At 33.2% G+C, this 26633-nt stretch overlaps 1 protein-coding gene across 15 annotated transcripts in view; it reads left to right on the forward strand.

Moving 5' to 3' along the window:
- The window catches only part of LOC116767309 (rho GTPase-activating protein 23), a 174129-nt gene that overhangs the window by 88770 nt on the left and 58726 nt on the right, over window positions 1-26633 (forward strand). Inside the window, exon 1 of one of the 15 annotated variants that reach the window (XM_061527516.1) lies at window positions 18916-18952. The exons of the other annotated variants lie outside the window; for them this stretch is intronic. Within the exon in view, the coding sequence (XP_061383500.1) occupies window positions 18944-18952 (9 nt within the window). The 5' untranslated portion in view covers window positions 18916-18943. Of the gene's footprint in view, window positions 1-18915; window positions 18953-26633 lie in introns of those variants that run through there. 15 annotated transcript variants of the gene reach the window in all.

A 26633-nucleotide genomic window follows, 5' to 3' on the forward strand; every position in this document is an offset into this window, starting at 1 on the left:
ACGGTTCAAAGGTGAACGGAGCGTAAGAACGGTGACAACATAAAGACTATAACAAAATTATGGCTGACAAAAGACGGCCTCTTATTATAACTTATGCCCATATACAAATAGTATAAATTCCCAGTTTTGATGTAATTTAAATAGAAACTCAATAATACTTTAAAAGATTAATTAGAGAAACGCTCGCACTTTAAGTTATATGCAAATTGTAAGTGATTGTTTTAAACTCAATCACTCTGCCGTCTGAATTATAATATTTACTCCTCGCGTTGTTTACTCACCACCCACACTGATAGCATTACCAAAACAATCATTTAATCAAATTTATCAGTACGTTTGTTTTCTCCTGTTATCTTATCAACCGAGCATTGAACAATCACACATGTCTCAGTTCTGACCTTTATATTGTTTGTTCTCAATTTCTCTCCGTTTGTTATTGAAATTAATGTTTTTGACTTTGCTACTATAACATATTTGATTTTGATACAATGCAGCTTGTGTTTCTTATGACTTGATGTAAGCTCAGCATGACCGCAAAAAACTTAGGGTCCGTCAAAGGAGATGGATTCGACTTACGACTTGTTTCTTTTACTAACTTTAAAAGGAAGAGGTCTGTAAAGCGTTTTCCTCCTTTTTTATTTGTTCACTGATCCGTAATGCACGAACCAGTTTTAAATATGCCTTTTTCCTTGACAGACGATGAGCTCTTTATTGGGTCGTGTGTAAAATATGTTGTCTTAAACAAGTTTAATCTCTATATTTGTTTCCTATATACTTATAAAAATTATGTAGCATGTAAATTGTCAATACATATATGTATATATATTCATTAAGGTATCTGTTATGGGTATATTCAGTACAGTTAGATGCACACGGCCCACAGGATACGAGGCGGTTGATGTTAATTGCGCTGGAAAGCACATAATATCCGCTACAATGTGGACCAATTGTCAACAGGCTTACTATACTGTGTATTGATGTTAACTACAATACAAACTGCAGGTAGACTTGTTGACAATGACTCCCTTTTGATACGATATCGGCAGGTGTTTTAATGGATTACATCGTGTTATTATTACGTCGAGTCCAACGTAAAGTCGTTTATATAACACTTTTGATGTCTTAAAATGCTTACCAACCGTTGTGATAATATAAATGATATTTTACAATATCAATGACGTCACATAGTTTTCATAAAATAATAATTTCACATCTAATGATGAAGGCTTACAGTGTCCGTCGTAGGGGAAACACCCTCTTGCATTTAGTATTCGACGGAATAATTCCATGTATGAAGGGTTGCATCCCCTTTCTCTGCAATAGCGTGACAATTTATTGGCTATTCTTGCACAAAGCTAGTGAAAATTTATAAAGTGATAAATTCTATTTTTCATTACGTTTGTTTTGTGTGCCTATAATCCCTTTAAATCCTCTGGCTATTTAATGTCACTCTCGAAGGATCGTAAATAAACCCATTTGGTTTATCTACTCATCACCTAGGAGTATTTTTGTTAGATAACTAAACTGATATTAAATGAATGTTATAAGTATGTGTCATCTTAAAAATATTACATACATTATTAATCGTACCACACGTTATTGTAATTGTAATTTGTAGTAAAATTATATTGTAAATTGTAAACATGAATAAGAAAAATTGTTACAATTATCTACATTGATTCGTAGATGAATTTTATTTTTCATGTGCAAGGTGAATAAGTAAAAGTAACAAAGGAAACTTAAGTTCCTAATGAACTCTCGTAGTGACGTAGGTAACAGACAGCCTAGATACATCATATGTACAGAGTATAAACGTTCTGCATCCCATCACTAATATCCTGCAGTCTGTGGACTTTATTGCATTAGGGAAAGTCAGGAGCGGAGTCAGTCACGTGCATGTCAACCGTCCAATGCACTGATGTACTTATCGTCTGCACGCACACCAATTTGCAGCCGACTATTAGTTAAAATTGCTGTTCACGGCTTCCCGAAAATTCGATTCTTATAGACTTTAATTTCGATTTTTTAACACGAAAGTAAAAACTAATTTTACCTTTATTAGTTTCTTGTATATATATATATATATATCGGCTTAAGGACATTAATAAAACTACTTTATGAATTTATTAATGTTAAAATTGAAATAAAGACTTATGCTCTTATGCAATACAAAAGTTGGCAACAATCTGGCCAAACTGTTCATTAATTTCGGCACTCTCATTGTTATGGGTCTGTAAAGCGTGACCCGACTCGTTGACCGATTGTTTTGTGCAATGCTTTGTTATAAAATGAATAAAAAAGTTCCCTCTAAATAGAACAATGCACCGCGCATGCGCTTATTGTTGGCTCCCATTCTTTAAATCCAGGACGGGTAGTGCAATTTTCCCTCCACGTTACGCCCTTTGGCGAACCACTTCTGAAATATTATTATCTTATATCAGTTCTCACGGCGCGGCGCTGTTCGAATTGCATATATTACAAAAATCTTAATTCGATCGTGTTTATCTAGAACATTTTTAAAGTATTGAAAATATAGCGAGTATCACCAAAATGTTTTTCGTAACAACACTGTACTGAATATAATAAAGTATAATGTAAATATTATTAAACAAAATTGCATCTGCCTTATCTTCATGATGAATCGAAATATTCTTATGGCGACGCAAACCCACGTCGTAGCAGACTTAAAAGCATTTTGTGGTGTCATTTTCTCGTTATATTGGTATGTGTGTCAAATCATATTATTACTAATGACAACCGAAGTCTCCCTTCGTAATCTCTCTCATTCGTCATAGATAAAGTTATTTTGCTACTGTCATCCGTTTAATCTTTTGATCGATGGCTTGCAGTTTTGGAATATTAGATGTAACTAATGATTCTAATAGTTAAAATTGTTATACCAGTGGGCGTATTATGTGTATAATTTTGTTGGAGTGTAACGTTTCAAACATACTTTGTTGTTTGGTGTACACTTTTCTTCCAATATTTGAATGTAACATTCGCCTATTCCCCAGTCCCCAAGACACAGTCCGTCGAACACCCTAAGTTCACGAATGTCTCTACTTCCCTATCATTCATGTCTTTAAATCCTGCCTGACTGACTTCACACAGAGAGATGTGCGTTTTATTTCACGTTCGAGTTAATTTCGTGTTTATTTATTTAGTTATTATGTTACTTAACATTTCATACAATAAAATAATATTGACGAAAAAAAAATAAATAATTAACAATTAAATTACTCGATAAAAGTGCTTACTACTAACATATAATACGTCAGTATGATCGAAGAATCAAATAACATTTTTTAATTATTATATATCGGCCGTTAGCAGCGTTGCGTTTATTGTTCACATTGTACGCTGTGTGTTCAGTTGTTCACATTGCGTGACTGCACATGTTGATACATCACCTGTTGTCTTTGTTCTCGCGGAACACTATCACCGAATTATAACGGACTTCATTCACAAACGAATACATTTCACTACATTAATAATAATGTGCACAAAAATTGGTCACTTTTAACGATTGAGTAGTATAATAAGAGTGTCTCCGGTTTAGATTATACTTAAATTTCCAATTTCGAACTCTACCAAATATGTGTTTGACCTTTATTATATTAGTATGGGTTAGTTGATAGCTCGCTCTAATATAATAATGGAGTTCTAGTTATTAACAAACTGATTGTGATCTGACCTCCGAAACCTCATTTAAAATGCCCATTACGTCGTTTCTATTCTAATTATATGAGTGAGAATATCAAATTTATCTTAGTAAATTGCGAGTACAAGTTTTTTTTTTTGTTAAATATATACATTAGCTTGTTAATTTTTTGAGTACAAGGTAAGAGTGGAACACAATATTTCTACAACTGACCTTCTGATTTAATTTTATGCAAGTACTATAATATAATTTTTCGGAACCATAAAATTATTGTAATCAATAGAGTATAGTTGTGTGGGCCAATGGTTTATAGCCAACGACAGCTATACCGAGGCAACCCTGAACAAAAACATTATTATATATAATAACAACTAAGCAAATATTAATTTTACATGATTTATAATTGACTGTCGAGTTAGCTTATAATCTCAAGAAACGTGTCTATTATAATTAATCCTAACAAATAAACTTTTGACGCTGGATCAGTTAAATGGCTGTAATCTGTAACAATATTCTCTTAGCGGTCCTGTGAGCTGCCTTGACCCAAATCGTGCGCAGGCGCAAGCGGCGCATGGTCGCGTGCGAGCCGTTCATCAAACATGAGTTTCACAGAAATATTTATCATAATTCAAAGCATACAACCCAAGTTCAAACTATACTTTAACATAACATATTATCTAGTCGCTTGCTACAGCCACACGTATTAAATTTTCTCCGTTTTGGATTTACTATAAATCCGAGCCCATTTGCGAATAGGAAATTCAAACATACTTTAAAGGCAAGTTGTGATTGAAGTTGCAATTCCCCCGTCTAACGTTTACGCGCTAAAGCTAAGTCCCAATGCGCCGTCTGCGAGAGTATTCATCAAGGCGAAGTGGACACGGCTCCGCTGACAATACAATGGCTTGTCTATCGCGCCTTTGAAATACCCGACTGACTTATTTTAATTGTTAAATTATTTTTTAACAATTGTTTCTATTATTATTATCGAACAAACAATATATAAATAACTATATTATTTTGAAATATCAAAAAATATATATATTTGTTACAAGCAACTGACGCCAACTTAAATTACTAACAACTGTTACGGACTTTAAACATGTTTAATGAAATTCCGAAACGAATTAATAAACGGCTATGGACGCTCACCTCAATACATCTTGAATAGTTGAATTTAAAATTATGTTAATTCATAATGCGGTGTGTTATCGAGCAACCTTTAACATCTACTACACATTTTATCAAAACACATTAATATATAAGATAAACCGCACTCCGGCCACGCTTGATGGATTATCTAACGTGACGCGTGGCTCTATTCATTGCGTAATTTACTTTTGTAATGATGCTTTATGTGGCTTTAACATCGTAAATATTACGATACTGAATATGCCAAAGAAATTCATAATATTTTTAAGCAATAAGACGACCAGAACAATCGTATAATCGATTTCACGGCTATTTAAAGCAATCAATACGGATACGTTATTATAAACATTTGTTTCGACGTTTTTGTAATACGTTCTAAGTGTCTGAAATGTTGTCTACAATTAGATAAATATACGTAAAAGGCAGGTAAGTCACAATTAACATGTTTGTACTATTAAGGCCGGCGTGACTCACGATCGGCTACCGTACGTCGCGTATTCACTTTCAAATAATTTTTCATTTCGCCTCACAGACAAGACACATTTTACAATTTCATTAGCATACACGCTTGATGTCAACCCTTAATAAACATGGACACCTGATTAAAGGCTTGTCAAAAACTGGACATTTGCTTGTTTTATTCTCGTCTCATTCTTTTTGATGGTTAAACACTTTTAGAAACCGGTGGATTGATATCAGAAGAAGTGACAAGAATTTATATGTTACGTAAACATTTTTTTACTTGGGTTTTTCCACATATTTTTAATTTTATAGAAAGTTTTGGAATATCTATAGACTCGGTCGGCATTTATTGCTAATGTTTGTTACCGATCCGAAATTAGAAAAGAAAACTTGTTTAAACGGAAACCTTCTATGACATAACAGATAATACAGATAATATTTGTGCCGAATAAATACTAGGTATTGTCTAATATAGAGGTCGTTATTCTGACATGCATCATTATTACCGAGCAGGTGAACCTATAATTACGCAAAATAAATATTTTGTTAATAGCCACAGCGACTGCCGCCTGTCTAAAGAGAGCACGATGATAAACAGAGTTTATGTAACCTAAGTTTTTGTTAACCGAGCGAGCGAGTCCAGTCAAACAGCCGAACATCTTGAAAGTCAGATCGTATCGAAGTCATTTCGTAACCGGCGTGCGCTATCTCACTATCGGAACTGGAGTCGGATGTTTTGTAAGTCTCTTACTGACAGCGCATTTTTATCTTGTTGATTCTTTCGTTACATTCATTGTTACCGTAAATCCTTGAATTGCTTTTGTACTTTCCATTATTACGAATTCATATTGCGAAAGTAAGTGACAATCGAATTTTTTTATTAAAAATGCCAATATTTTTATTGGATATGAGTCTACTTTAAATATTACGTTAGCTCAGTCTCCGGTAACTTGTGGTGTATGCAGAGACGATTCCATCGCTTGATAGGATAGTCATTGTTTGCAGTGACTTCCACCAAATTGTCCTCCTTTTACTAAAGCTATTGTGTTCGCTGCATTTGTCGAATCCCTTCTCTAAATTAGTGTTATCTCCTAGTCTCGTAATTTTTTTTACATTTTATATTCAATAAAACGGTAAATCTCGCGTTGTACGTAAATCGATGTATATTTTGTGTTTTAATTTTATTACTGATGGAGAAATTGTACTCCGATTCTGTTAGTATATAACGCAATACATTAACATTTTCTTTTCACGATAAATAATTTTGTTCTTTAACTAATTTCGTTTTGTTATATTAAAGGAAACACTTTAAGTTTTAATAATTGTGAGTCGATGGTAAATTTTCATTTTATCTCAATTGTATCCATTACAGCGTCAGATGTTTTGGCAGTATTTCTGTTTTAGAGTAATAAGGTAGACATAACCACTCCAACAATTCCACATAGTCACGATAATTTCCAAGGTGATTGTCAATTTATGATGAATCAAGACGTAATTTGAAACTTATTTTGAAGCAGTAATTTTGTGATTGTATGCCCTTAAAGGTTCTGTGCTTTTATAATTGGGCATGAATTTGCTGAATTGTTTTCGTTATTACTGAATTCAGAAATGACTCATTGCACGATTCAGATTATTTTGCATAAATGTTTGAACATGTATTCTTATTTCTAATGCTTGAAAATAAAGCTGATGTGTACGGGATTGACCTTAATAAAGAAGTTGAGGCTGTGATTAGTCATGGTTTTTCATTTCGACATCTGATCAGTTCGATCCTCTTAAATCTCTGTCCATTGATTAATAAAAGGGATATCCAATGAGAGCTCTTCAATGTCATTAATATTACGCATTAATATAGTGATTTTTATACTTCCAATAGCTCAATATACATATGCCTATATTAAATAATCTTATAAATGTCAATTCCGTTACAGGTATGTTCCAGGTCGTTCCATAAATGGATGTTATATGTGAGTCACCGCTTGTGCTAAAATCTGCGTAATGGAGTTGTTTAACTTTGACAATGAAGTATGTAGGTGCGAGTATGTCCCTTGACTTTCGGTTCACCTGATTTATGTTTATGTCAATGAGATGGGATGCTTTCGTGTAACTTCAAAACTCTTCGTGATAAAACTGTATTTTTTGCTTGTTCATTAATATATGATAATAGAATTACCACCTCTGTAAGAATAGATCTTAACAAATTTTATTTTTGTACTTTTATCTTTTTATTTGGATATATGTATATATTTGATATATAGCATTATCGTGACATTTTCGAAAGGTGCCAGCGCGTCTTTGTACGTATATACACTAGTATGTGTAATTTAAGTTATGGTCGCACTACACACGGTACCTCAACAGTTTTTCAATTGTAATTCTTCGCAAATTACAATATTAACGTAAGTAGGTTATTTAATGAGAAACGGCAAACGCTTCGTATGTAGTGTCTATGCAAACTCGTACTTAGCGTACGGTACTATTTATGTACTCGTCGCGCCACACGAAAGAAATAATCTTTATGGCTATTGAGTCATTCAAAAATAAGATCGTCCCTTTCATTTGTATTCTACGATGAGATTCTAAACAATGATTCATGACAAAAGAATCAGTATAGAACCGTACGTTAGCGGGTTGGCGCTAAGTCTATAATTTGATGCAAATCGCTTGAAGTGACACGACATATTTATTTATTAGAACATAATTAAGTACTATTTACATTGATTTAATAATAAACTCCTCGTAATCAATGACCTAACGTCTCATTGTTGGCATAAATTTACTGCTGTCATTATTATTATAATCTATATTTTTTATGTACATTTGTACAGGAAACATGTTAATATTATTAATAGTGTTTATGATTAATTGGACATTTCTTAAGAGAATAATGGTTGTACATTATTCTCTTGAGATGTTAAAGTAATCCAAAATGTACTCAATCTGTTCAACAGACATTAAGCATACAATAAACAAAGAGGTTGTTGAGAGTATTACTATAAACAAGTTTCTCAGAATTGTCTGCGAAATATTGGCTCGCCATGACGCTGGTGGTGTCTAATTGTGAGCTATTACATTGATTGTAACCTTGAATTTCACACAAACCGCACTCGCCGATACTGGCTCCGATGATTTATGGTGATGCCAGTGAAAGTGTTGATGCAACTCCCCCTTTCAGTGTCGTCCCGAATGATTGATGCAAGTCTTTACAAACTATTTTTTTTATTTTTCAACATTTCCATACAAAAGTTAATCTCGGTACCATTGTACGGGCTATTTGAATGTCGTCCGCGGTAACGATGCGTGCGAGTGACGAGGTTCGTTCAACTTGGTGATGTCAATGAGATGTGTGATTAGAGAGACGTCGTTTGACTTCACTTAAATGCCATTAAGTACCAATGGAAAGTAAAGGAATAAAATGAGCTTGAAAGTTTTTTTTTTGCTAAAAAGAGTTGCAAACTACTCTTACAAGGTTCCATTACGATTGTTTCTTCCAAGTCTCACAGTACTGTTCTAGCGGGTTTTAATTTATACCAATTAAGAATTCAAACATACTCATTGTGCAACCTGAGTTATGGAGTCATCGCCCCCTCCACTGTTACGTGACGGTGCAGATTATTTGTTTTTATTTTCGTATAGTAAACAAACGTATTAAATCGAATCATGTCCGTGAGTGCCAGCATTTTATGTACATTTAATACTTTTCTTCGCATTCCGTTATTTTTTATATTCCCTCGGCGACTTTAGTTCACTGAGATATGCAAAATGGTTTTTTTAAGTGAAAAAGTAATAATGATTCGATATAAAACATGCAACACCCACAAACTATATGAAAATATCTGTGATACTTCCGTTACGAATGATGTAATTTTATTAGCAATATCTTGTTATCATTAACATGCTCTGCTTTCGAATTCCTTTTGTTTCCTACCTATTGTTTTATATGAGTGTATAATATTTTATTTATATAAAATTATTTCAGCAGAACATCTCATTGCACCCATCTAATGATATATTATTATTCGTTTGATATCCTCGGCATATTTAAATTAATCGAAAAATATATTCATTAAAACTTGTTCACTAAAGAAAACATATTGATTCCATGACACTAATATCATCATCATCATCATCAGCCTTTAGGAGCCCACTGCTGAGCAAAGGCCTCTTCGCACATGGAGAAAGTTAGAGCATTAATCACAGAAATATCCTTATATAGGTAATCCAAATATAAGAGATTTATCAATTAAGTTTGATTGAAACTTAAATTACATATAGTTTTTCATATAATTTCTATAACAGTCTGAGCGAGATGTCTAAGATTCGATCAACTCTGTTAGTTCAACAATATCACGTCTCTTCAGTTAATGCCGTTTATGGTCATTGAGGCCGTAAAACCGGGTGCGAAACGATTACTTTATATTTAGTAAATGCAACCAGAGGTGTTAAGGCTGCTTGTCTTAATGCATTTTATGCCTTTTCATTATTTACGATACGTGAAGTCATTATGTCATTACCTTCGTTTTACTTATCAGTCCATTACCTCTACGCGATCGGTTATCCGGTTTTATTGATTCGATTCGGTAATCGATTTATTTTTCATGAATTTATTAAACGCCCTTTCCACCGTGCCGTGGCCTTTAACACCAGTTCTGTGTAATTGTATGTTATTAATATTTAATTTTTAGCACCTACGCGGCTTACACGCTGTGTAAATGCATTTAGCCAATGAAGATGACATGGGAATGCAAATACGTGATCTAATCGTGTGTATATTTATCTTAATTGTTGTTATTACTGTGTGTACTACATGTATGTACACAGCTTTATCGTTCGTAGCAGATACAAAGCACGTGGCGTGACGTCACGTGATCGTTTCGCTTGTCCGAGAACTGATGGTGACGAATTGCCTTACTCAGTTTACTGTTGCGTAATAAGACGTTAGGCTTTCTTTGAGATCCGTTTGATATGTCCTTGGAATGTAATGCCAATGATTCATTCACCTTTTTTGTATTGATACAATAAGTAAAAAAGTAACTTACGGTCAAATAAAATCACTGTTGACTTTAGATTTATTAAAAAATTTCTTACACATCTATAATAACATTCCTCTTTAATCCGATACTAACACAACTAATATGAGAGCGGTTCCACAATCAACTCTGCAATTGGTATGATTATAATATGTAATATCTATTTACGTCTCATACAAATTCGGTTCCAATTAAGAAAATGCCCCTCATCGAAGACAATTATATAATACATCATTATTTGTACTTACGACCTACTACTACCATTTACCAGTTGTGAAACAAAGTATAAAAAAATTAATACATATATATTATTTAAATTTGTCGTCTGTATGTATGGCGTGTGTGAACTGCACGTGGCAGCAATTGAAATGATGTAACCGTTCATACGGATATAATTATCAAACTGTTTGTTTTTTCCATACATTATGACTGTATATACTAGCATAGTGAAGGCTACAATTCGTTCAGATGCATGGACGCCTGAAACGATATCTTTTTCCTATCACGCAACTATAGAATGGAATGAAAGGAAACATTAAAATAATATATCAGGAACACTTCATAGTATTTGCGCATATTATTGAAGTCACATGCACATGTAATTAGTAACTCCACTCGAAGTCTCGAACAAACCTAGTATACTATAAATATGTATACAGATTTCCTTCACCCTTCACCTTCCAATAACTATTTCGACTCGATTTCGGTTCTTGGCAAACGCATACGGCGTTTACTTGCAGTATCTGAAAATCGTAAAATATTCTCCTTGGCCATATCTCCTCACTGCCAAGAATTACTCTAAGTGCCCATTAAAATTTAATGTTTTGTCTGCTCCTTTTAAAAGGATCGCCACTAAATATATTATTATTATTATTATTAATTAATAAAGTAATATTATTTTATGTAATTTTCGTCTAAAGTAATCAAAAGTATTCCTAATGTTTAAATAAAAAAAAGTCGTTCTATATAAAATCATCTGGAGTATTTCTTGTAAAATAAAATTAATAATTTTTACAAGTGTGTGATGGATTGCTGTATAATAAGATATATAAGGAGATAGTTCAAGAATGCTTCTAACAAAAAGTTGTTTTTAGTAAACCGGTATGAAACGCCTCTGTAAATGGTTTCTGTATTTATAACTAATATATTTTTTTCCGACACATGAATTACTAAATATAGTCAATTTGCGAGTCGTCGAAGGACAGTTATTATATTTTTATATACAAAGTAGTTTTATTAATTATGACATATATTAGCTTTAGCTTTCTTCATATTTTTGTTTAAATCTGTATAATCAATCTAATCGAATTTAAATGCTATAAAGTTATATCAATTTTGAACTTTCTTCCTGCTGATACCAAAATAATTACCCTGCCTCATGCTTGTATAAAGCTCTTGAGCTCCTTCATAGTTTTTTTTTTGTTATCAGTTTAGAAAATTTAGGATCAACAATCCATATATTGTAACAAATAAATAATTTTATCTAAATTTCTTTGACACATATATAATAATATAATATAATATAAAAAAATAAATACTTGTGTCTCTATTGCTTATAATGTCATCTTAGTCCATAATTCATTAAAATGACGCGACAAGTTGATGAGTAATTGTCAAGTAGCGCACAATAAATTACATAGAAACAAACTTACACACTCATGTGGAATAGCCTTAAAGTCATGGACAGTAGAATACATTATCGAATGATCACATCTCGCAAGTTTTAAAACGATCCAATTTCAGTACAAACAAATTATTCCATAGAAACGCCTCTCAACGAATCCAAGACCTATATGGCTTGTGAGAAAAAGGTCCAAGATAACAGGTACCTAAATAAACGAGCTCGGAATAAGAACTAAGACATTTGAATGTTCAAATGGTCATTTCATGTTTTTTTTTTCAAGTCTTTGTGTCTTTGCTCCCATATAATATGGGCTATTCATGCGTTATTTTTAACTTTAAAGCATTCCGTGTCGTGTTGCGGAGCATAATAAATAAACTAGTAGCATCGGAGGGCTCAAAGATATTTTTTATCATTCATATTACAAATTTTAGTATAATTTGTTATTTCTTTTCATAAAAGTATATTCTTTTCAAATATTCCAGGACCGAAATAGCACAGACGTCCATGTGGTAACATTTGCACTTCCTGACTCAGTCATTGACATTTACAGGACATAGAAACATATAAAATGAAATCGAATGCTCAGCCTCTATATACAGAGATTGTAACTGTATTAGTAACTACATTTTAACGATTGCTTATAGAGAGTTTTAATATATATCATGAACAGACGTTTCGAACAAAAATACTATCGTGTAAATGGAACGTAGCCACGTACCATCGTACGTCCAGCCGGATGTACTATCGACCTTAACTATAATTTTGATATCATTTATTCAGAATCAGTGCTCCGTTAAAATGTATGTTTATAACGAAGCTTTCAATGTTTAGTATAAGAAAATGTATAGTTTCGAACAATCCAATCATATCATCAATAAGTGGAAATGAATCGATATCAGCTGTACACGTCGTTAGTATATTTTTCATTAAACAATCATATATAATTCATAACAGTAATTTAACTATCGCATGTGTTATGACTATCATAATCAGCCTCACCCTGTATTTATTGAAGCCGAAGACAAATAATTATACTCAATCAACGTAATTACACTCCCAAGACGCCACGGTCCCCGGCAATACCGACTGATTTTCTCGAAGTTGACGTTAATTGTTTTGAAAGATTTGTTTTAACATAATAACAGTGTATTTGTTAAAATTTATATATGAAGCTTAACGAAATTTATTTCACCATATAAAATAATAAATGATAATTGTTGTTGGCATTTTACTCCAAGGATTCGGCTTTATTTTAATGAGGATATTATGAAATAATATAAAAGTATTGTCCGCGTTTGCCTTCGAACAAATAATTCATAGGAGATTTTTAATATTTTATTCTTCTGTCATTGTGACTGTTGCAGTAAGCGAACATTAGACTGAGACTAGACTGAGGCTAATATGAATCTATATTGCACGTTAAAAATAACGTAAAAAATTCGAGGGCTTTCTGTTTTATCATCTATCATATTTACTGCTTCAATCAATATTTATTGTTTCTATAAATTCGTCGCCTCTCCGTTGTTCCGACGCATTAAACAACAATATAATTGTGGCTACTTGAAATTTCATTGTCGATAAGAATCACTAGTAAGCTGCAGATGTCTCATGCGAATTAATAAAATGAAGGTGTAACCAAATAAAGCCACTCTCAACATCATGGAGTCAGTGCATTTGGAGAATCGAGGATAGCAGCCGTTAAAGTAAGCAATTATACTTAAAGACCATATCAATTATGATAATTACATTTATTTTAAACAATAACGATTACTTTAGCTCTGCAAGTATGTTGCAGTATATTTAAGAACAGTCAAGTTGAGGGTCATCTTAGAAGTCAGGTATTTTTATGACCAGTTCCGTAATCGTAAACCTAACATCTTAAATCATATTATGATTTCAACATAAAATATATATATATATATATATATATATATATATATATATATTTCATTGATCCAAGCGGAGGATTCAACATTTGTAAATAATTACACCCATCAGATGATTCGCTTGGTCGTTTGCGTCTCTTACACATTAAAAAGAAATCTTGTGCAATGTAAGACATTATCTAAATTATAACAGATATCATTTTCTATTGTCATCCAGTCAGTGAACTGAGTTTGAACAGAAAGTATACCTTGAATTATTATAGCACAATAGCTGCACACGAACATTCAAAAGTTCAGCTTAATTGGTTCAATAAAATGATTGTGCACTTAAATAGTGCGATTATGTTAAGAAACAGGCGCACACACAGATTAAAAATGTTATATTTATAATGCACGTTTGAGTGTAACATTGACAATAAATAGAAAATTATTGTTCTTCTTAATTCATTGATTGTCCGCAACTTAAAGTGAGTCGTCGCGGCAAAACGCTGACTAATTTCTTGAAGGCCAAATACGAAACATGATTATTTATTACCATATAAAATAAGATATTTAAAAATTCTCTCCACTAGCAACCTTATAGTCCAACACATACGGATTGTTTTATTTCACATGACATATATTGTAAACCCTTTTACTACGACAATGACTCAGTTGAGAATTACTTTGTACCTATAAATAACCCTGTTTGTTTGTTTATGTGTGTGTGTTTATGTGAGCATTTGTAAAGAATCGTACAAAAAATAGTAGTCACTGAAGTATTATTCAGATCTCAATGCAATTTATATAAAAACCGTGTCGCTGCCATCACTGTTGCAACAGTTTTCTAGGAAGACATTTCGAATAATTTTCCTGGAATATAACTGTTTATCGATATAGCCTCGTTTTGAGAGGTCACAAGTCATTCCTCGACTTTTGCGGTCATATGAATGACTGTTTTCCTAAAATTAAAATAATAACATTTGCTACATTACTTAAAAATGCTACAAAGTATGCAACAGAAATATATGTATAATTCTTTTTGTAAAACCCAAAAATCAAAGTGGTATACAAATAAGTACTTAATTAAGATTTTCATTTTAATCAATCCAATCTTGCTTCATGCATGTAAATCACAATCAAATAAATAAGTAATTTTTTTCATGTAGACAAATGCAGCCGCTTTCTTCTGTATTTTACGTCACTCAGTCCCTGGCCATATTACTTTCATACTCTCATTCTGTTGCTCCTGTAACAGCATCTGTTTGTTTTACAGTTGCTAGTTTACGACTTTGGTTTATTTTAGCCGAAGTGTTCCTTTGCCGGTGCATGTCCATCTCCGCCTTGAGTTGTTGTGGAGAAAGGTGAGTTATTCGTTACAATACACCGCTAATGAAGTAAGGCGCTGTGACGAATAATTTACCACTGCTTGTAGATTTATTCTGTTGGTACTAATTTCACGCTAACTTTATCGTGAAAACAGACTTGGAATAGAAATATGTACTAAGAAACCAAAGAAAATGATATCAATAAATTGTATAAAACCGGAGCCTCACATCACTTTTTGTAGTAGGTATAAAACGGAGTAAACCCCTCGACACTCATACAGAGACACTTAAAACCCTATCAAAGGACAGGGTACAAGATCTCTTTTTTTTAACAACAAAAGCTTTCCAGACTCGAATGTGTACTTGAAAATTACGCGAACCGTGAGCAAGGCACTTTTTAATTTAAGGGTCCACATACAGATAGGCATATTCCATATTTTAGGGTTGAAAGAAGTGTACGTAGTAGCACCTAAAGGTGGCGGTAGTTATTAGAATTAATAGTGATATTGGACACCCCTACTAGTGTTCCAGGTAAGTCAAAAGCATCCCGAATTCACCCTCACCAATAAAATATATTCCCTATATTTGAGTTCTAGGTTCAAAAAATATAATCGCTCTAAAAGGTTCCCTGCTGCGAAATTATTTTTGTCCCTGACTACCCTGTGTCGATATTGCTTAAACTATACCGTTAGTATATACATATGTGTTTATATAATGTTTTACCAGGAATATGATTACAGTACTGTTGCAGCGTGTTAAGGGTTTTCTTTAAACTGGATATTGGGATCATTCAAAAATTTATGTCCAGTTTTCTCCCGCAGAAAAAGAAACCATCTATGTATCCGCAGCGTCGTTTATAAAGCTTTATTTACAAAAAAATCTTCTTGTTATTACACATACTCATTTTGTATTATGGATAACATTGTTCTGTATTATATGGTAAAACTAAACGTGCAAATCTTTTCTCATATATCTCTTATATTTATTCTGGACGTGTGATGAGTAAATAAAATATTGTGTTTTTTCTATCCTCCTTTTCTTGTTATTATTAAATAAATCTTAAGAGTGATGACTGGTACATTTTCGTGGCCCCTTAACGCATAAAAATGATTTTGATCACGAGTCACTCTTATGAGTTATTTTCCTTGTTTCCGTTTCCTTAGAAACGAGATAACATTAACACATTTCTTGAATCCGAGTCACGATAAGTCACTGTAATTCTCATGGAACACTTGACCCTCTCTGAATGTAACGTTGTTCGCGCTCCAAAGTCGATTGATTGTCGATTGTATGTAGATAGTGTGCAAATAGTAATGTGCAATTCCACAGCATTTGTGTAAAATGTACGTCCATTGTGAAGATGTTTTATTTCTGTTGCTCTTAAGGTTGTACATTTGTAACTATCAGCACAATTTTTTTATTTATTTTACTTCTACAGCCAGTGTTATTTGTTAAGAGATATTTATTTTTAATTAACTATAGCATCCATAAATAAACAGTTAACATGTCAGGAACGTGTTTGTTAGCTAGCTTTTTATCTTTGTATTATTATAATACTTCTTCCTTACCATTACTCACTGTCAGTACGATTCAATGACAGTTATGATTTGCCTTTTTCACTTCGTAAGGTTCTATTCTTTAGTCAATTTATCACTGAGAAAAAGTCATCGGTCCGTACTACGTGGCTTTGCCATACAATCTATTTAATTGTAGTAAAAATGCATTTGTGTTAAAGTTGGTATTATGCAGTCTCGGTGCTCTAGATTGAGAATCTGCGACCTGCGGCAATCTCCCGGTCATCAACCTCCGCCACTCGTCAACTAACACCCCTTAACGTCACAGAGAGCCTAGAGATAAAACTCGCACAAAGCGTCTCAAGCACCCTTTGATGCGATGCACCGTATATTTTTAAAGCGCGGAATGTATTTTTCATAGCTGCATTTTTATTCATAGCGTCAGACCGTCTGAAGTAGTGAAACGTTAAGCCATTGTTGTTTCATGCTTTTCAATACAACCACAGAGATTTAATTATTTTAATTGGATTTTTTCATGTAACTTTGCGAATCGATTTTACAAAGAACCAGTCGCAAGCTGTCAGGGTGACTTATGTATGTTGCGCTTCCGCTCTATTTACACACATACTAGCTGAGACTAATGAATACACTCGGTATACACCTAGAGATCTGAAGATATGCGTGTACATGCCCAACGCAAGGCATAAATCGCAGTACGCTGTGCAAAACAAAAAGTTACCCTCTCATATTGAAAATACACAACTCATATTGAAAATGAACCGGGAGTTATTTTCTTAAACCCACAAGACGACCGGTGCACTTAATTTATTATAATCGATCGTTTTGCAAGATTATTTTTTAATTTATAGCAAACACGAAACACGTGTACTGTGTTACTAAGAAGGCACGGGCCATATAAATAACACAGGATAGGAAATGTAATAAAAATTCTATAGACACATCACTGTGTTATTTACACGCAATACAAGCCAAGCGTGAATCTCACATTCAGAGCGGAATACTGTTGCCCGATAATTGTAACGTTTTGCATGTCATTGTGACTTTCATGACGAGTATACATACACGTTAATTACGTTGCCTTCCTTTTTTCGTTCCGCCGCTGATCGGAGAATCGCGGATATATTTTATATATTATTTAAATATGTCCGTCAGTGATTCTTCGGTAAGGTATCTATGTAGGTTGTCGAGGATTTGTAAAGAAAATGAAAAAAAAATATACTAAAATATTTATTATTATATTTAGCTTTCATATTTTTACTGACAAAAAAAAACTCCTTATCCTCGTCTTTGTTATATTAAAATCAAAATCGCTTTGTATATATTTTATATTACACTTAATTTCATCGAATTTTTGCAATTTTTATATGCACATACTCTTAATAAACATGTTAAGAGTTTGACGAATTGAGGCATTTGTATAAAATGTAGGTATCATGCTCCGCACGGCTCAACTTCCGGCGGGACGGCGCCGGCCCGGGGCTGTCAAAGATCTTCCCACGATTCAGATAGATTTAAGTTTTACATTTAGTTATTTATAGAGAGAATATTTTAAGTATCTCGATCGGATAAAACATTGTCCAAAGCTAATTCAATATAAATTTCATATATTTGGTTAATTATGAAATCTATATAGTTAATAAAAGTTTTGGTCATCACTGAATTTGAATTAATAAAGTTTGTACATTTTTTTATATTGACACAAAGATTTCATTAAAATAAAGATATTTTGTCTTCAATGTAATCTTTTTCGCAAATTTAAATATCGGAAACCGACTACGGACCAGGTCTCTAGTCGACACATAAATGCTCATGGCTCACAATAATCCAATTAGATTTGCAATCACTTATCAGAGATGCCATTGACACTGATAGTTGACTGCTGAAAGCGCTTATTCAATTATCGCCCTATTTAATACTTTCTTAATACCCTTCCGATCGAGAAAGTAAAATAATGACGCCAAGTGAAAGTTACCACCGATCCATATAGTTCTTTATCTACGTGGTATGCTCTCTAATTAATTCGTATTATATATATAAAAAAATGAACAACCGCTAATCTAAAACGTGATGTGTTTGTTCATTGAAAACATTAGCACAGTTTGATGTACATTCCCGATTGTTTTAATAACCGACTGTCTCACTTAGAAATAGGTTCTTTGAGATTTTAAAGTAATGTTTGTAATGTATGTATGTTTGTAAGACTTGTTTCATATTGAATTATGTTTAGAACACATTGTAATATGTATACTCTTTGATTACAGGTAAGTTGCGGTTAACTGGATTGTTATGAGACTGGTGAGATTTGGTAATTTTATAAAACTACGCTATACCCTAGTTACACTTTGGTTTTTCCCTCAACATTTATATTAAATATTTATTATACCAATACTACAGTGGTTGTGGTATTCCCAATAAAGGATTAATTCTCAAGATTAAGTAACAAACACACATACACCCATCACACGCTCGCCCATACACTCCTATGTATATAGTACTTCTATAATACTTTTTCTTCTATTACCATTACTTATTTCCAATAACGATTTTTTTTTCTCATGTATTTTTGAAAAAAAGTTCAGAAGTGATTTTTTAATGTTCAATTTCATCCCATTAACAAGTCACAATAATGAAAAAAATAAGAAATCACTAAAATAAGCTCTACAAACAGAAAGCAGCCAAGTTTTGGTGCAAAATACCGCCTTATCTGGAAAACCTTTCTTCGACTACCCTCAAACTTAAATAAAGTAATAATTCTAAACTGTATCCACGATACTCGCGTCCATTCATATAAAGTGTAAACATTTGCCGGCATGTCCGCGCGTCGCCGCGTCTGCAGTAACTCCCTATATTTAAACACTCAAGGGTTTCCTGCTCGAAATGTTTATTAATTTATATATTTAAAACGTTTGTTTACACACACATATATACACCACGTGGCGGGTTACTGAACTCTTCCGTGATAGTCCTTTTTTTTATTTTTTCACTTCACAGTTTTATTAATTCATGTCTATATCTGTCAGTGGAGATGTTTTCTCAATTGTGTTTCTATATCTGACTGCATTTAAAGCTAATTTCAAAAACTTTGTTACACACTTCAAATATAAGATGTCTTTATATTCAATAACCCGAGGATTTAAAACCGAATAACTATATCGTTACTCACTTTCTCTCAATATGTTATGGGGTATGGTAGTTCGCTCGTATGCAATTGTATACATTAAGTACATTTTATAGGAGAAAACTATAGATAAGTTTACGAGCGATCAATGTTGCGAACGTTAAGCGATCACATGTGAATGTAATTCAATTTCATCGATACGGAATAAAATGTTACTCTGTTTGTCGTTTCATTCAAAGCAAGTGATCGCAATTGCAGAGAGTTCAATTATATATTTTACGTTTGATGTACAACAAGCAAACCGTGTTATAAAGCCCGTCGAAAGCGTGAGAATCCTAATGATTGCGATTATTCCGAAATCATTAGTTTACTATTACACGCCAGTCAGATATTACGATTTACGACCCTTCCGTCATTGCCTCATCGTTTTCTATTCAATTTCAACACAATTATATTTATTTTTTTTATTCATTACTGCACTCTATTACGTTCCACGGAGAGATGTTTTCGCCTTGTATTTGGGTTGTGTTTTAAGCATCGATGTGATGTCATATAGTTAATAATGTAGTGATGACACTTTCAAACCGTTTATTTGGTATTTTGAGTCACGATTGTACGAATATATCACAATCATTGAGAACTTGCCTCTATTTCGTTGAACTCGTTGTCTATTTCCCATTTTGGTCATACACGGATATTAAATTTGGTAATAATGAATGGCTATTTTAATGAGATTTATTGTATAAATGAATTTACTAAGGCAATATTATCGTGTTACCTGTAACTAGTCCACAAATGGTTATACTGAGACCCTTTCTTAGGAATGTTGCATACATATTCGACATTTCACGGTTCTCCTAACGGCTCACTCGATATTTTGCACCTTTCCTAAATACCTGAATGCTTTATCAAAGCCTGCTCTCATATTGCTTTTTCATGTTCATGAACTTTTTCATCTTCTAATCTAATGTAATTCTTTGTATTCGCTTTCACCTAAAAAATAACATCTCGTCTGTCCGTGATCACGGTTGCTGCAAAGTAACCGAATCGTCGGTAGTATGTTGTTTTTTAAAAATAATAAAATACTCCTAGTAATCCGAAAAATATTAGTCTCATTTAAATGAATACTCGCGGAAGTCTTAGAACTCATTAACAGTGGGTAATTAAAATATTGACAGAAAATAAAGGTGGAGTTACGATTCTAGAACCTACCAAAAATTTGTAACGTTAATAATCAATGAATTAACGCCCAAGGCCGTATTGCGTAGCGAGCCTGCACACCTAATTAATAAAACAAAGCGCTTACAAATGCACACTTTATCTCCTCGTGACTGAACTTCGTTATTTTAAGTTTAGCTGATTCCGATAAGAAAAACAAAAAGAACAAACAAAGTACTCTAAATGAAAATTTATTCAACATTATATCAAGATTTGAACACCTTTCGAGATATCTTTATCTATATCTCAGTCTTTAGTTACCTCTGCATTTTTAGGTTTACAACATACAGTTAAATTTATGTAGTGACATCAAATTGCAAATAATAAACGCATTACTATTAAATGCATAGCTTATTAACTGTTAATATATTATTATACACGTTGCCTCTGAGTGTAAATTGTGACTGGACCCTTATCAGTTATTAAGGTAACATCACCGTCTAAACAGTTTACACCTATCTATAAAACGGACATCAGACGAAAGGAATAAAAAAAGAACATTTAACATTGATAATTCTTTCATTAGCGTACTTCGTATCGAGATAAAATTGGCTCCATGAATCACGGAGGGGTCAATGACCTTTACAATGGTTTTTACGAGCGGAGATGCCTCATTCAGATTTCTATCGCGTGTTATCATAGTAGCGTAATTTGATTTGTATTGTTTGTTTTAGGATTAGACTTGGAGGTTACAATTTATTTAAAATATTCTTTTCATTTTCATAAACCTTGATTAAGATTAGAAAAATCTCAAATATAAACGTTACAAAATACAGAAGTTATTTATCTATTTTCCGAAATACGAATGTCTTTATAAGTTATTTATAAAGATCTGTCTCAATTTAAACTTATCCGTATTCAATCTCAGCGGCATTTAGTTTGCTTTGCAGTATCGCGAGTCTAATTCGACTCAATATTACCAAATAACAAATGTATCGATAAGCAACAAGTTATTTTTATCTTTCTTTTATGAATTATTTGTAAATCATTGTAAAATTGAATCTAAATGCCATTTATTTACGATTGTTTTTTATATACCTCAAAACTGATGCTACAGTTTGGTGTGTTTAGCATTCACGTGCTTTTGTAGTATAAAGAGCGTTTTTATATTTGAATAATAAATGCCACATACATGTTATAATATACCGGCACATAATGCTGGCAGTTAAAAGGAACTATCATTGAAGGTGTACGTGTAGGTTGTAACAAATAGTTTATTGATCATATATTTTATTACGATTATTGTTATTGATGGCGATAGTGGGGATGGATCGTAAAACTAAGTACATGCTAATGCATACTTTCACCATACATTGCCATTTATAACATAATATTTATTTTCATGTATCACTTATCGTATTGTTCTGGAGGTATTCTAAACATATAGCTTGTGAAGTTGGACGTCGTGAAGTCAACTTTCAGTTTATTATACTATTGACAGTATTGCGCAAAATATCAGAAGATATGTCGTTAGCTTTTGCGGAGTTAAATTAGTATTAAGACGATAGTAATAGCGGAAGATGCTACATCATTTGCGGATTATATACAGATATAAATAAAATACGATTATTAGGTATATATCTAAGTAGGCAAGTACACCGACACACTGACCAGAACAGAAAGGTTACCTGAAGTCAAGTGGGAACTTAACTAGCATGTTCGTTTGAACTCAGTTTATTATAATTAACCGGTAAAATAATGATTACGTTCGTAGTAAATAAACTTATTACACAGAAAATAAAATCGTGTTTCAGTCTAGACATGATATATTATTCCAGAAATATTACATAAGTCAGTCTCAGCTAAATGACATCACGCTATTCCCTGTTTGTACTCGCGTTGAATACAGAATCATGAAGTAATCTCTCGGTTTCTCTACCAGCCGTGAGCACCTGGCCTAGCCTCTGTCAGTCTATCCATCAATCCAATTGCCACCGGACAGCCTCTAATGCTGACACTTCCATAACGAGACGTAAATAGTAATTTAAACTCTAACACGTTTGCAAAGATTACAAAACGGAATGCTGTTTTTCGACAGATGGTACAATATTTCACGTCGGTTAAAGAAAATCGTCTATTAACACGTGACAACATATGGTGTTATCACCTTATACGACTCGTATAAGACACAGGGATATCGATGAAGACATAATCTGTTTTAATTGCAAATACTGTGTTATGTCAATGTTAGTTGCATTTAATATTATAACGTATTAATATCAACCAACATAATACGTTTCTCAAATCCTAATTAAGGTAGCATCGGATAATTGCATAAGGTTACTTAACCGGGATGGCCATTAAAATCAATATGGTATAATTATGTTATACAACACTTTCACACCCATATACGACACTAAGACGTATCGATATTACCGTATTGCTAATTGACATAATCGGCTAACGATCTTCAATCATCAATCTCGTCTGTCAACACTTAGGAACTAATCGATGCTATTTAAGTATAGACAATTAATTAGATAAAAATTTACACACACGAAATAAAGCACTCGAGTCTGATTTGCGATGGAAATGGTATCTGTATCGTGATCGTCTAGACACCTACATATGGTAAACCATAGTCTTATGATAAGTTGGCACTGAATAAATCGCATAAGGGCGGATCGCACGCCCACGAAACTCCGGGAAGCTGATATCAATGCCTATGTGCATACGACCGATTGTTAACAATACTTGTAAATTATTTTATGCTAATCTGAATCTTGGCACCGGCTGTGACATAAATACTCTATAATAAACATTTACTAGGCATTCATATGAAATCAACGATAACATCTAGGACTAGAATTTACAAGGGCTGCGTACAAATTACTTTTAAACAGACAAGTGACGATCTAAATGTACTTGTTATATTTAACGTGGTAATAAACTTGGGTTAGTTTGGGAGCCAACAAATAGTTATATATAATAAAATTGATATACACAACTAACGTATTTAGATAGCTTTAGATAGAGCATAGAACTCATGTACTACTAATGACATACTGCAATATATTCTTATTTAAAACAAAAAGAACTAAATACATCTTACGCTATCACGATTAGTGTGATAATCTGTGGTTATTTAAACCAGCTCTCTTTATTATCTAATGATAATTTATGTTCAACTGGTATTAGTTTATCCAATCCCAGTCAACGCGTAGGTGTTTAGCTCGGAATTAGCAAGACGATACGCAAGGTAGGCTCGTATGAGATAACCGGGGTCATTGTACCCTGAACTTGCCATTAATATCTCAATATAGGTAGGTGTGTCCCAAGACATCAATATGCGAATGAACTTATGTTATGACCGTCGTATTTTTTATGGGTTAGGCTTTTTTGAAAGCATTACATCATACGTCTTTCGGTACGCTAATGTATTGAAATCATCAATTTTTTGGGCAATATGTATTCTCCAGAATTCAGGACACTCAATTGTTCTTAATTAACGTGAAAGTTATTTACGGTTGTTATTATTATAAAATTGTCTGCAATCAAACATTTGTTTGCATTCTATTTTTCTCATATAAAATTCAAATCATTAATTTTTCTTGAAGAGCAAAAAGCTCACCGCGACAAATTTAATAGCATCGGACGCTCGTTACAGTATAAATCGTTTAGTAATGGCTAATGTATTGAATGTCGCAATTGTATGTCAAGTACTCCAATACTATTGCGAGTACTGCGTGTACGACTCGGTAATGAGAAGTGTTTATGTGCCCATACATTACAAGGGATATATTGCGATTTACGTAGTTATGAAATTAATTCACTGCCTAAACTGTTTATAAATTATGTCAGGCCATATTCGAGTGCTAAGTTCAATTAAATATATAAATGTTTATTATCAAGTAAATTACTTATATGTTTTAATAAAATATTTAAATAATACTTACGTTTATTTCATGAAATGACGAAAAACTTTAAATGTGATGACTCATATTTTATTATGATCTAAATATGAAATCTATATACTATCGTTTTGATTCAAATGTATTAATTTAACTTATTCTATTTAGAATTTTCTAGAACTTCTATCTACAATTAAGTAACACATGAACAAAACAGGCTATGTCTGAACTAATATCTGTGAATTCACATACTAGTGCTTACATAAGCAGGGTTTGTTGAATTTTGCTTTCAAATTAATGAGCCCAGTCAGTAAACACACCTCGTACATGCTCACGGCATTATATTACACACTGCTTAATTGTTTCATTTAATATAATTTACTTAGAAAACGTAAATGTAGCATGCCTAGTAAAGCGTTGATAAAATTTATTGAGACTGTTTCACGCTTTCATACTTTAGTACTATAAACTTACTCAATTGTACGATATTACCAGAGTAATGACTACAGATTGGTAATCATATGATAATTACATAATAATTAGAGCATTACAAAACAAACAAACAAACGGATTCATTATTATAGTACAGCTTTTGTGTTCGTCTTTTTATTCTGATGCAAAAATGTCTGTCATTAATGTATTTCTACATACGATACTGAAAACACACCTGTATTTTCAAAGAAAGCAACAAACCAGCGGGTTTTAATCGAAGTTGTTTTAATTAAAATATTTTTACAGCTCATGTTACTATTTATTTTAAAAATTTAACCTCTTTTTTGTTATTTATTCAAATGAAATGTTACTGGAATGACTGTTACGTTGACTAAGCTGTAAGATCGAACGTTCGATTGATCTTTAATTAGTTTTACGATTGGAGATGAATCCTCAACATTACGAGCGAATGTAAATTACGTTACGGGACACAAATAAAAAAAATACATTCTTCAGATAAAAAAATACACGATCTCTGTTCTAAAACTATGATATGTCTAAATATTTTTTTATATGTGATTGAAATTATATAGGGTTTTCCATTAATGGCGCTTGATCTTTGAAATGCAAAAAAAAATACATGTAGGAAAGATATTTGCGAAATTTTTTTTTCATTTGGAAGGTCTATCGACCCCATTATGTATGGAATATGACATCATTCAAATGACCGCCACGGCTTCGGTTGGTGGCGCGCACACGAAAGGTCCAATTTTCGATGACTGGCGCACAAATCGGGCTGTATTTGATCGATGGCGTGGCGTATGTTGACTTTGAGGGCATCGGTGGTTTGCGGCTTGTTGGCATAGACCTGCGACTTAAGAAAACCCCACAAGAAAAAGTCCAGCGGGGTCAAATCGCACGATCTCGGTGGCCAGTTCACGTCGCCTCCGCGCGAGATGACCATGTCCAGAAATTGCTCGTGCAGAACTTCCATCGTAGCGTGTGCTGTGTGGCACGTAGCGCCGTCCTGTTGAAACCACATGTTGTCCAGATCCATATTCTCGATTTCAGGCCAAAAGAAGTTGGTTATCATCGACCGGTATCGCTCACCATTGACGGTGACGACCACACCATTATCGTTTTCGAAAAAATACGGACCAATCACGCCTCCGGCCCAAAATCCGCACCAAACAGTCACTTTCTGCGGGTGCATTGCCACTTGGTGAACCTCGTGTGGATTGGTCTCGTCCCAAATACGGCAATTTTGCTTGTTGACATAGCCATTCATCCAAAAATGCGCCTCGTCGCTGAAGATGATTTTTTTGCCAAAATCGGCGTCAACTTCCAACTGCTCTAA

The sequence above is a fragment of the Danaus plexippus genome, assembly GCF_018135715.1.
Source record: "Danaus plexippus chromosome 9 unlocalized genomic scaffold, MEX_DaPlex mxdp_26, whole genome shotgun sequence".
Taxonomy (NCBI): domain Eukaryota; kingdom Metazoa; phylum Arthropoda; class Insecta; order Lepidoptera; family Nymphalidae; genus Danaus; species Danaus plexippus.